The 12,881-nt window shown below is 57.6% G+C and overlaps 1 protein-coding gene across 2 annotated transcripts in view; it reads right to left on the reverse strand.

Moving 5' to 3' along the window:
- Positions 1–1,575: 1,575 nt before the first annotated feature.
- LOC144200792 (protocadherin-16-like) overlaps positions 1,576–12,881 on the reverse strand; it is a 36,336-nt gene continuing 25,030 nt past the window's right edge. For both annotated transcript variants that reach the window (XM_077723105.1, XM_077723104.1), the window contains 15 exons: positions 12,643–12,830; positions 12,466–12,562; positions 12,222–12,379; positions 11,307–12,138; positions 9,643–9,882; positions 8,763–8,888; positions 7,982–8,191; positions 7,041–7,910; positions 6,845–6,958; positions 6,575–6,786; positions 6,332–6,483; positions 6,139–6,269; positions 5,275–5,564; positions 5,070–5,211; positions 1,576–5,002 (listed from right to left, as the gene is read on the reverse strand). In XM_077723105.1, coding sequence (XP_077579231.1) covers positions 2,382–5,002; positions 5,070–5,211; positions 5,275–5,564; positions 6,139–6,269; positions 6,332–6,483; positions 6,575–6,786; positions 6,845–6,958; positions 7,041–7,910; positions 7,982–8,191; positions 8,763–8,888; positions 9,643–9,882; positions 11,307–12,138; positions 12,222–12,379; positions 12,466–12,562; positions 12,643–12,830 — 6,383 coding nt within the window. In that variant the 3' untranslated portion in view covers positions 1,576–2,381. The remainder of the gene's footprint in view (positions 5,003–5,069; positions 5,212–5,274; positions 5,565–6,138; positions 6,270–6,331; positions 6,484–6,574; positions 6,787–6,844; positions 6,959–7,040; positions 7,911–7,981; positions 8,192–8,762; positions 8,889–9,642; positions 9,883–11,306; positions 12,139–12,221; positions 12,380–12,465; positions 12,563–12,642; positions 12,831–12,881) is intronic.

Consider the following 12,881-nt stretch of genomic DNA (forward strand, 5'->3'; position numbering starts at 1 on the left):
GGGACGGCAACGGGCTAAATCCAAGACGCCAACAAAATAAAGTTGAACATTTTTTTAGGGGGAACAGTGGAGAGCATTTTCTTGCAAGGGCAAATTGTCGTAAGGCGGGCAATGTGATTTTGGCATAGGACTGGTCCTGGTAGGCTTGTTTTTTTTGTTTTTTTGTACAGATCCGTGTTCCCAACGTGAATGGTAATTGGAGGCCCCGCTAAATGGCAGCATCACACACATTAAGGTAGTTAAGGATAATCGCTTAGGTTCACGGGGGTGCTTACCAGCTGACGTACGGGGATCCCACGTGACCCGGGATGGGCGGGTGGCCGGCCTCCTGGTACCCGGTCGTCGTCGGCGGCAGTCGTCGTTGGCGGCGTGGGTCGGTCTTCCGCGGCAAACAAGCCGCTTTTAACTCCTTTTGAAGCGTGGCCTATTTGTGCTCCAGAGAGGCACAAAGCGCTTGTGCAGAAGCCATGTTAAAACCATTATGCACCCCCCCCCCTCCTCCTCCAACCCCCCCAGTCCTTTCAGTCTTTTTAGTCATTATGTCTTTAAGGCCACAAAAAAAAAAAAACATCAAATAAAAATACAAGCGAATCCACGACTTCTAAGGAGAACTTGTGGAAAATGTGGACCAGGGAGGGGGGAGACTTAATGACAGGTGCCGGTGCTAAAAGCCACGTTTACGGGGGGCGCCGTGTCAATGAAACCTTGGACATTTTACAACAAAGTATCGACAGAAGAATGGAGTTGAGGCCACTGCGTCTTCCCTTCAAAATATTCCCAAAATGATGGACACCAATGTCCTCACCATAGGATAACGCACAAGTAGTATGTATACTGCTCTCGTCTTAGCGATGGCTCCGCCATTTGAAATTTAGCAAAAGGCCCTTAACTGGCAATAATTCATGGCCATGTACTTTTGGTGGCGAGCACGCCTCATTAGCATTTTAAAAGAGGAAGTTTGACCGCATTTTTGGGGGAGACGGGAAGCCGTTTAGGGCGCACGCGGTGGTGACAGCCCTGACGGCTCAATAGAGCGTTGATGGAAAAAACATGGACGCTTCCTCGCACGTGAAGGGAGCGGCCTCGCCTCCCGTCCCCTCCCGTCCCGCCTTCCTCGGCGCTCGGCAAATAACAGATCTCTTTTGGTTTATGGCGAGCCTTTAATTTCAGCCCGACTCGCCTTTTTTTTTTTTGCTGGGATCGGCGTGGCGTAAATAGTGAGCCCCCATCTTTTTTGGGGGGAAACGCGCGCGCTGGCCTCCTCATTACCGTGACAGCGAGACCAAGCGTATCATCAGCGGATCGTCCGCCTTCCTTTTTTTTCCATTCGGGGGGAGAAAAAACATTGGCGTATGCGTGCGTGCGCTGCCTGACAATAATGTTGGCTTTTAAATGACACATGGTCATCTAGGTGGACCACCGGATAAACATTTGACTTCATTAACGCTTTTGCCAAACGCCGACAAAAAAACCCCCAACGATATAATTGTCAAAGTTTTTTTTTTTAATCAGGCACTTGAGCTCAAAACATTCGTCCATAAATGAATGAGATGAGAAAGGTAGAAAAAAAAACAACAACCAAGTCCGAAGCTACCTTGTAAAAGGCGTGGATACGTATTAGAGTTCACGCGCTGACTGACGTTCATTTGCCCGACGCTCTTCTGCATAATAATTTACACGAAACCTCCCGAGCTTTGTGAGGCCTGCCAAAACAATAAATAATAAAACACTGCAGAAAACCAAGCGAGATGTTCACAACGCGCTCAAGAATCAAACAGCTGATCTCAAAGTAGCAAAAATGGGGCTTCTTCTTGGTTTTCTTGGTCCTTCGGCAGCCTTTTAACACATTATTCAAATGTCTTGGAGGCACGTTTGTCGTGAATTATGGCCAAAAACGGGAGGAATAGACGTTTTTTTTTTTTTTGTTTAGCTAGGAAGCGGCGCTATCTGTTTGCAAAAACTCCCTTTCCTAAAATAAATCCGCAGGAAGCGCTTAAGGTCGCTGGGCCGTGATTAATGACCACACCTGAAGGACGCATTCCGCTCGCGTTTAAACGCTCAGAGCCAGCTTTTTGCCGAAAATCCCACGCGTCATTAGCAAAGACGTCGCCCTCAAAATATATTTACAACGATCTGCAACGACGTCCGAAAAAAAAACAAAAGTTACAGTACGACCGAGGATACAGTACAAGCTACAAATATACACATGTAAGCCCCTCCCCCCTCTTTTCAGACTTGAATGCCACGTTAAAGTATAAAAATATAAACAATGCTTTTTTTGGGGGGGGATACCGACCATCCCATAAACAGTCCTTTCTTCTGTACAAATCAAAACGGAAAATTCGGGTCCAAACTGACCTGGCTCTCCGTGGGTTTCGGGTTCAAATCCTCAGTTCGGCTTGGTCCACGTGCTCCAGGTGGCGCTCCGTGGCGCTGATGACGGACGCCGACGGACCCTGCGAGACGCTGAACGGCGTGACGGCGGGAGAGCGCGCCGCCAGCGGCGACAGCGACGGGGAGAAGCTGGGGGACATGGCCGCCGAGCACACCGAGCCCTCGCCGCTCAGGGGGGACCTTCGGAAGGTGGACAGGTGGGCGGGGAAGGTCCTCGCCGCCACCGGCTTGGGCGGCACCGTCTTGGCGCCGGGGTGCGCCACGGAGGTGATGAGCGGAGGCGGGTCGATCCTGGACTCGGCTTTGCATTTGCCGTGGAAGGAGCGGCGGGGGTGCGGGGGCGCCGTCTCGTCCTTCAGCCGGGCGATCTCCGTGAAGACGCTGGCCAGCGGTTGGAACTGCGGGCACCAGTTCAGCAGGTAGTCCCAGTTGTAGCTGCCCCGCAGTTCCTCGTCGCTGGCCACGATGGCGCTCAGGGAGCCGTCGGCGGGCGGCTTGCCGTCCTCGGGGAAGGCGTAGTGCTTCTGGTGCTGGTGCTGGGAGAGGCTCAGGCTCCGCCCCACGTAGCCCACGTAGCCCACGTCATCTCGGTAGATGGGCGCCTGCCCGGCCAGCGGGGCGCCGCCCATTTTCTTCCCTTTGAACCAGTCGACGGAAGGCTCGCAGGACACGTCCGAGAGCCGGTCGGCGTCCTGCTGGATGCCGGAGTCGGGCCCGCGGGCCGAGATGCGCTCCTGCACGGAGGACGACACGCTGGACACGCGGGGGTACTCGTTTATCATCCGGATCTCGTCGTCCTCGGCCGCCTCGGCCTCCGCCGAGCCGCGCCCGCTGGAGTGCGAGGGGTCCAGGGAGCCCCCGCGGGCGTAAGGGCCTCCGTCGCCGCCGTCGCCGCCGCCGCCGCCCCCCCTGACTCCGCCCCCGCTCTTCTCGGAGGAATACCCGGGGAGCGTTTGGTGGTAGATGATCTCGTCGGCGGCTATCTTGCTCTCCTGGAACTTGTGCAAGACGGTGGCGTCGGTCCTGCCGTGTCTTTTCCGCTGGCGGCGCCGCCGCCGCCTCAGCTTGACCAAGAAGAGCGCCACGCCGATCAGGCACAGGATGACCACGGCGCCCAGGGAGGCGGCCACCACGCTCACCAGCAGCAAGCTGGCGTCCGAGGCCAGTCCGAAGGTGGTGTGGCCCACGTCCACGCTCACCCTGACCGCCGCCGTGCGGGAATTTTCCAGGGGGCTGTGGGCCGTCAGGTCCAGCGTCAGCAGGCGCGCCTCACGCTTGGAGCGCCCGCCGTGTCGCCCCCCGCGGGCGTCCATCTTCAGGGAGATGGCGCCGCTGGATTGGTTGAGCTCAAAGTAGGGCGAAGACCCGGACAGCGAGTAGAGGACCACGCCGTCCAGGCCCCCGTCTTCGTCGTGGGCTCGCACCCGGCCGATGACCTGACCCCTCTGGGCGTCCTCGGGCACCTGGAAGCGGTACTCCGGGGAGGTGAAAACCGGATCGTACTCGTCCTCCCCCGAGACGTAAACCTGCACGGCGACGGTGGCCGAGTAGTTGCCGGCGTCCACGGCCGCCACCGTCAAGTTGAAGGAGTCCACTTTCTCAAAGTCGAAGGTGGCGCGAGTCCGCACTTCTCCGGAGGTCCGGTTGACCGAGAAGGCCCGCTTTGCGTCCTCCAGCAGGAAGTAGCTCAACTTTCCAAAGCGTCCCCGGTCGCGGTCCGTGGCGTGCAGCGTGGTCACCAAGGCGTCCTCGGGCCCATTCTCCCCGACGCTGGCGCTCACCCGGCCCAGCGGGAAAAAGGGCCGGTGGTCGTTGACGTCCTTCACGTCCAGGCGGACGGCGGCCAAGGCGTACTTCCCCGAGCCGTCCGTGGCTTGGACCACGACGGAGTGGGCCAGGTCCCTCTCGCCGTTGAGTGGCCGCTGTAGCCGGAGGGCCCCGGTCTGCCGGTCCACCCGGAAGAGGTCGGTCTCGTCCCCCGAGCTGATGGAATAGCGCACCTCGCCGTTGGGGGGCGAGTCGGGATCGACGGCAGAGAGGTGAAGGACTTGGGTCCCGGCGGCGGCGCTCTCGCTCAGCACCACGCCGTACTCCTCCCGCCCGAAAGCCGGGGGGTTGTCGTTGACGTCCTCCACGGCGACGGAGACTCGGACGGCGGAGCTGCGTTGGGGCGTCCCGCGATCCGACACCACCACGGTCAGGTTGTAAGCGGAGACGCTCTCGTAATCCAAGTCCCCCACCAGGATCAGGCCGCCCACCGTCTGGAAGCCTCGGCCTTCCACGAAGCGCACGCTGCTCTCCATCTGGAAGACGTTGCCGACGTCGCCGCCGGCGATGGCAAAGTGGAAGGCGGAGTTGTCCCGCGACAGGTCGCCGTCCGTGGCCTCCAAGGTCAGGAGCGTGGCGCCGGGGAGCTGGTCCTCGGAAACGCTGGCCGCGTATTCCGACCGGTGGAAGACCGGGGCGTTGTCGTTGAGGTCGGACACTTGGACTTGGACGGTGGCCACGGAGGACAGCGACGGAGTCCCTTGGTCTCGGGCCTCCACCACCACCAGGATGGACGGCTTTTCCAGACGGAACTCGGTTTTGTGATTGACGAACAGCTTGCCTGCCGGGAAACGGAAAGCCGTTGAAATGTCGGCGAGGGAAACCACCATTGTTCCGAGGACCCTTACCGTTGTTGGGGTCGACGGAGAAGGAGCCGCCGCTGGACCACCGGACACTGTAGATAATCTTTCCGTTGTCCCCGGAGTCCGAGTCGGTGGCGCTCACGGCCAGGAGAGCGCTGCCTTCCGCCAGGTGCTCCGACACCGTCACCTGTCGGATAGCCAGGCAAATGTTTAGCCAAATATCAGCCGGATCGCACATTTGCAACCGTACCCGGTACGAGTCCTGGGTGAAGACCGGCGCGTTGTCATTGACGTCTTCCACCACAACGGTCAGATTGGCTTCGGTCTGATGCTTGGAGTCGGACGAGCGGACGGTCAAAGTGTACCGCGTCCTCTCTTCGTAGTCCAGGGCGCCGGTGAGAGCCACGGCGCCGCCGCCGTAGCGCTGGATGGCGAACATCCCTTCGCCGTGGGCGTCCAGGTGGAGCGTGTAGGAGAGCGCCGGGCCCGAATCCACGTCGTTTCCGGTCACTTGACCGATGACGCTGCCGATCAACGTGTCTTGACAACCAGAGACGACAACAAAAGTTTAGCGACGACGTATGCTAAGTCCAAATCCTTCAGATCACAGATCATCACGACATGTGGGCCGCTCTTTAAAGTCGCTAGCCCAAGCCTTCGTCCTTCCGTCCCTGCTTATTAGCCTCTGGAAGGAGCATTTTGCGTCCCGGGAACACTTTGATCGGTTGGTTTTTGAAGCTAGCGCCAACTGGATTTGACCAAAAAGGAGGACCCGTTGGCAGTGGGTCAAAGGGTCTCTGACCAGGACCGGAACCACCACACTACCGGTGAACCTCCAGGTCAAGATTGTCCCACTGGTGTACGTGGAGATGGCTTAAAGTCAACACGTCCTTTATTGAACTTGACGTGCGTGTGCGGCCAAAAGTTCCTTAAGAATAGTCTTCAGAAAATAGATTACAGTGGCGTAATTATAGCTGCCGCCCGCCGCGTACAAAAATATTCTTGCTTTCCCAAATAAATAAGAAATGAAACTCTTGGGTCTGATCTAAAACACAAAACTAGCTTTGTGGATCACTCTCGCTGAATTCAGAACTGTAAAAGTGGGCCCACTCACCTTCGGGTATTCGGATCTCCAGCGGCAGAGGAATGGTGGGACTGTTGTCGTTCTGGTCCACCACGATCACCGTCAGGGTGGCGGAGCCGGCCAATCGCGGGCTCCCGCGGTCCGTCGCCGTGACTACCAGCCTGAAAAAAACAACAGAGCTACCTCCAAAACCTGTACTTGGCAGAAAAAGACTTTGACTGACTTTGTCTGTGTCCAGATCTCCCTGTCCATGATGGCCGAGGTGCTCACGCTGCCCGTCAGCGGGTCCATCTTGAACAACCCGCTCATGGAGGACGAGCGGATGGAGTAGGTCACCTGGCCATTTTGACCTTGGTCCAGGTCCTCGGCCGCCACCTGCCAGAACATTTGGTTAAGCTGTAGAAATGGACGGCGGGCCGCGACGCAAAAACGGACCGCCAAGCGAGAGTGTCTGTTTGGGGCGCACCTGGATGAGTGGGAAATCCCGACCCTGCGCCTCTCGGACGTAGGCCACGTAGTTCTGGAGCTGGAAGCGAGGCAAATTGTCATTGACGTCCTGCAGGATCAAGTTGACGGCCGTGTAGGAGCTGGAGGACGCCGTCTCGGCTTTCACCACCAGGCGCAGTTTGGGGCTCTCCTCGTAGTCCAGACCTTCGGACTTCTGCACCCATATTTCCCCTGGGAAAACGATAATAGAGTTAGACAGAGTAGACAATGTTCATCGCTAGACTCCTACCGGTAAGGGTGTTGATTCCAAAAGATTGCAATGGGTTTCCACTGAAGAGACTGTAAGTCACTCCATTTTGAGAGCCGTCTGGGTAATGGGCCTGGGCCTGGGTCACCATGGTGCCTGTAACACAAAATGTGTCTTAAGTTGAGCTACTGGTACACATTGGTCTTATTTGGGGACCCGAAGCCTCGTTTCCCCCCACCTTTGGCGGCATTCTCCTGCAGGCTGACGTCCCTCGCCGCCCGGGAGAAGCGAATCCCCCCGTAGGCCTGCTCCTTGACGTAAATGACCACCACGCCCAAGGAGGAGCGAGCCGGGTTGCCCTGATCCGTGGCCTGGACGATCAAAGTCCTCTGGCTCTGCGTCAAGGTCTCCGGCTTCTCGGTGGCCTGGATGGCCCCCGTCAACGAGTTGATGGCGAATCCCCGGACCGCCGGGTTTGCGAAGCGGTAGAAGACGGAACCGTTGGCGCCAAAGTCCTTGTCCTCCGCCCGCATGGTGGCCAGCACCCTCTGCTTGGACACGTCGCCGGCGGAAACGTCGAGGACCAGCGGGTCCCGGACGAAGAAGGGGGCGTTGTCGTTGACGTCCCCGACGTGGACCGTGACCCGGACGGTGGCGTTGCGGGGGTCGGAGGGCGACGCGTCCGCGGCGCACACGTCCAAGACGTAAGAGGCGGTCCGCTCTCTGTCCAGGGGCGCCGCCGTGATGATGCGGCCCGTCTTCTGGTCCACGACGAAGGTGCTTCGGGCGCCCCGGATCAGGAAGTACGTCACCTCCCCGTTGGCGCCCAGGTCCAGATCCGTGGCCTTCACGTCCAGGACCAGGGAGCCCACCGGCACGTCTTCGGACACGTCCGCCGTGTAGCTGCCGCTGGTAAAGACGGGGCTGTGGTCGTTGGCGTCCGTGACCGTCACCTCCACCGTGGCCGTGGCGCTCCGGGGCGGGCGCCCCCCGTCCCGGGCCGTCACCGTCAGCGTGTAGCCGCCCGTGGTTTCCCGGTCCAGGGGCCCGGCGGTGGACAGATGGCCGGACTCTCTGTCCAAGTGGAAATGGCCGGCCGGGTCGCCGTCTGCAAGGTCAACCGGGCTCGTGACCTCAGGTTTGGGGCGGCGACGGCGGCGGCGAGAGACAACTTTTTACCCGTAATTTCGTAGAAAATCTTCCCGGCGTCTCCGGCGTCGCCATCGGTGGCCCTCAGCGTGAAAAGGAGGCGAGGCTCCGAGTTCTCCGGCACCTCCAGGCCGTAATGGCGTCGTCCGAAAACGGGGGCGTTGTCGTTCTCGTCCGACACCCGGATCCTCACCGTCGCTTTGGAGTAGTTTGGGGGTAGACCGCCGTCTTTGGCGTACACTGGGGGGAAAAAAAAGATTTGTTGTTTTGTAGGAATGTGTAGTACCCAGAGAAAACCTACGCAAGCCCGGGGAAAACATGTAAATTCCACACAGCGAGGACCGCCCTGGGCTCGAACCCAGTACCCCAGAACTGTGGGTCGGTCAGACGTGTTAACCAGAATAAGTAAACAAAGCATTTTGCGTGATTGACATCAGCGGTCAGGCTCTGGTGACCGGGCTAAAAAGGCAAATACTACATGGGTGCGAGAGGAGCCTTATGTAAGAATAATGAGGCGGTGGTTATCTAATGACGGCAAAGTGTTTTTGTTCCGTCTAGCGGCGGCTGATTTGCCGGCCGCCTTTGATCACCGACTCCTTAAAGCAGACAGACGACGTATTCTGCTCTTTTCCTCCCCCGCAAAATCCCAAAGAGTTTCCAGGTGTCTTCACGACACGTCTGTGGGACACCTTACATGAAAATAAAGAAAAGCAAACTCCCCAACGACGGAGCACTTTTCAAACACGCTCCACTTTCACGGCCTACTTTGAGGAGGCGCTTCTTCCGTGGTGGTTTTTGCCGGCCGGCGTACCTGTCAGCGAGTAGTTCTCTCGCTCTTCGCGGTCCAGCGGACGAGTGGCCGTGACGACGCCGGAGGCGGGGTCGACGCTGAAAGCCTCCTCCGAGACCCCCTCGTACGTCACTTTGCCGTTGGAACCTGGCGGGGAAAAGTTACGGCTCATTAGGGGCTTTAAACTCAAAGAAAAGTCGACAAAAACAGTGCCACCTACTGGTCTGGAGTAAAAACAATTTTTCCTTTTTTTTCTTTTTTTAAAACGCGGAGTAAACGATAAGGCTCGTGGGATAATTTTTTTTGCGTTTGAACCCGCCCATTACCGTTGCGTTCTCTCTCCAGGTATCTGGCTCGCACGTTTTGCGGCGCGTACGATGGAAAACTGGCATTGTTTACTGCATTTGGAGCCAAAGTTTACAAAGCTTTTTGTTTGATTTTCTGGCAAAGTCATGCGGGGAGGAAAGAAAAGCCCCCGTCCGTCTCCAAAGCGCTCATTTACAAAGAAGAAAAAAAAGAGCAAAGAAACAGCACAAAAGAATGTTTGTTGGAGTGGCGCTATGCAATTGTGAGGACGCCATGCTTTCAGCATCTAAGCCACTTGTCATCGTACTATAATTCATATTCTGGGATGCTTTGTGAGATGCGGTTAACAACTAAAGTCTTTTGCTCTTTGTTTTTTTACATGTTTTTAAAATCTGGATTGATTTAACAGTAATCCCTCGAATATCACAGTCAATGTCGAACAAACATGTCCGCGGTAATTGAAAAATCGCAAAGCAGGTTCACCTCATTAGAGCTTTTTTTTTCCTAGTAGCAAACGTATCCGTTATTTTATTTTGAAGTGATTGCAAGTTTAGTTTGTCATAAAATGGGACGAAAGAGCGAAACTTGGGGTCACCTTGGTCCAGGTCAAAGGCCGACACTGTCAAGACGCTGGTTCCCGCCGGCCGGTTCTCGGCGATTTGGGCCCGGTAGACGCTCTCTTGGAACCGTGGCGCCTCGTCGTTGACGTCCACCACGTAGATGCGCAAGAGCTGGCTGGCGGAGAGGCGGGGGGTGCCGTGGTCCTCGGCCACCACGGTCAAGTTGAAGACTTCCTGCTCTTCGCGGTCCAGACCTTTCAAGATGGACAGAGCACCTGCGGGACACAGAAAAACAGGAGTTTTACATTTCTGGGACATTCTACACTTAGACATCCTGTTTCTGAATTGACAATGAATAGAAATGGAAATCAACTCTAGGCCAAGTTTGCAATAGTCGTCTCTTTTTCATCAGAGGTTTCAAGTCGCTTCCAGGGGCCAATCGGAGCGGCCCGCCACCTCAAGAGGGCCGCCCGCACCCATTTACGAGATTTTCCAGGCGGCCGGCCTCGGAGAAAGAAGCCGTAAAGGCGCGGGACGCCGTGCCGTCTTGGCGTCTAAGCTTTTATTTATTTGTATTTATTTCTTGCTTTCCGCCGAGCCCTCTCGCATTGATACCTTTTCAATTTCACGGCTGAAATTGCCCCGCCAAAGAGTGGAGCTGTTTTGGATGCTGGCTGGCTGGCTGGCGCCCGCACTTTTGCCCTCCGGCTCTTAATCTGCTCCCAGTTAGCGCTTTGAACGTTTCTGTCGGCCTCGTAACACATGTGAAAGGTATCAAAAAAAACATTTTAAAAAGAAGAATCAAATGTGGGAAATGGGGGAATTATATTGGGGGTGTTTTCAACTTTTTAAGCCCAAATGAATGCGGCTTTGTGGCTTTTGCCGGCCCGCAAACGCTCATTTTTGCGCTTCCTGACCTGAAAGCACCCCAAAATGACAGCAAAGTATGAAGCAACTTTGAGTGAGTTGACTTTTTTGGAAACTCAATTCAACTCAATTTGACACCCCTGAGTCAATCCAATGACATATTTTTTTAGAATAGCCCTCCAAAAGTCTCCACTCCAACAGAGAGAGGGGGGGACAAAAAATGCACCGGAAAAAAAGGTGACTCAAGAATTGCAAAGGCCTTTCCACTTTTGGCAAAAAGTTTTCTCCTTCCTTCTTACCGACCCATCAAGGGAAGCGGCTCGGGGGCGCAAAAGGGCGGCGGGAGACGGCCGCCTTTCTTTTGGACGTTCAAAGGTGAGCGGAGAGATATACGGCCTGCGGGGGAATTGGGGAATTTCAAAGGGGCTCTTTCAATGCTTCAAAAAGGAGCCCGTGAAATGACGCCAACAGGTGGACAAACCGTCGGGCGGATGGACGCGTGCGGGTCGCTGGAATGGAATTCGCAGCAGGTGGGGGAAATACAAATAAAAGATAGCGAGGAAGGAAAGGAGGAAGGGATCTTTTCGGTATTTTTACGGGTGAGGAAGGTCGGAACTCCAAATTTGACCATTTTTAAAAGAAACTAATGAAAACTTTGACTTTTTGAATGAATAGATCCGCTTCCTTTTTTGGTCGGAACTCCAACTTTGACCATTTTTAAAAGAAACGAATGGAACTTTGACTTTTTGAATGAATAGATCCGCTTCCTTTTTTGAACGCTAACGGTGACAAAGTTGCCTCATATTTCATGGACGACCCCACGGGGACTCACCGGTGTCGGAGTCCAGGGCGAAGGTCCCGTCCGTGTTCCCCCGGGCCATCCGATAGGTCACCCGGCCGTTCTCCCCCTCGTCGCCGTCGCCGGCCACCACGTAGAGGGCCACCGAGCCCGGGGGGCGGTCCTCCGTCACGCTGGCCGCCGCCGGCGAGGCGAACGCCGGCGCGTTGTCGTTTTCGTCCGTCACGTAGATCCTGGCCGTGACCGACGCCCTCCGCCTGGCGCCGGGCTCCGGCGCCGAGTCGGTGGCCGCCACCACCAGGGTCAGGACGGGCCGCTCCTCGTGGTCCAGCTCCCCCTCCAGCGTCAGGACCCCCGTGGCCGGGTCCAGCGACAACAGTCCGGGCGCCGGCGGGAACTGGCGCTCCAGCGAGTAGGTCAGTTGGCCGTTGGGGCCGCCGGCGTGGTCCCCGTCGGTCGCCCGGAATACGAAGAGCCGGCTCCCCGGCGGGGCGCTCTCCGAGACCACCACGGAGACGGGGTCCTCGGGAAACTGGGGCGCGTGGTCGTTGCTGTCGTCCACGTCCACGTCCAAGTGGACCAGCGTGCTGACGGGCGGCTCCCGGGAGAAGTCGTCCACGCGGACGCTCAGCGCGTAGCGCGCCTGCCGCTCGTAGTCCAGCGGGCCGGCCAGGTACACGTCCCCGGTGGAGCGGTCCACCGCCAGGGTCCCGTCCCGGTCCGTGCCGCCCACCACCGTGTAGCTGGCCCTCCCCTCGCCCCGGCGGACGGAGCCCAGCAGCGAACCCGGCTCCGCCTCCTCCGGCGAGTTCAAGGACACGGACGCCGTCTTCTCCCCGCGGGACGGCCCGCCGGTGCCGAGGACCTGCCGTCGAAAAAGCGGGAGAGGGCTCGTTAACCGATGAGCCGGGAGCCGAGAGCCCGGGTTCCGGGGACGCGTCGGCCCACCTGGACGGCGAGGGAGCGGGAGGCGCTGCGGGGCGGCTCTCCACGGTCGCTGGCCGTCACCGTCAAGGCGTACTCGGCGCGCTCCGACTGGATGAGCGCCGACGACGAGCGTAGCTGGCCCGTGTTGGGGTTCAGGAAGAAGCGCTCGGCCCGGGGACCTGGAAGAAAAGGCTCACTTGACACTTTGTCCGGGCCCAGAGGCAGCAAAGCACCCCAAGTAGCAACCGGCCATTTTTAAACGTACCCGACAGAGAGTAAATGACGGTGCCGTTCTCGCCCTGGTCGGGGTCTTTGGCTTGCACCGTGCCAAGCAGCTCCCCAGCGGACCGACCCTCCGCCACCTGTCCGTCCGACACGCACAAATCCGTTTTCAAAACCCGGAATTTGCCGGAATAACGAGTCCTCTGGCCGCGGCCGTCACCTGGAAGAGCAGCTTTTGGCCCGCCCGGCCGTGGACGAACGCCGGCGCGTTGTCGTTGTCGTCCAGCACGCTGACGAAGACGGTACCGGTGGCGCTGCGCGCCGGCGAGCCCCCGTCCTGGACCACCACGGTCAGCTGATAAGTGGACTGGCACTCCCGGTCCAAAGCCGCTCCGGTGCTCAACTCGCCTGGAAGCAGATGGGTCGTTGGCTTTTGTGCGGGTGCCCCGGTTTCCCCTC

Source organism: Stigmatopora nigra, chromosome 8 (genome assembly GCF_051989575.1).
Source record: "Stigmatopora nigra isolate UIUO_SnigA chromosome 8, RoL_Snig_1.1, whole genome shotgun sequence".
NCBI classification, from domain to species: domain Eukaryota; kingdom Metazoa; phylum Chordata; class Actinopteri; order Syngnathiformes; family Syngnathidae; genus Stigmatopora; species Stigmatopora nigra.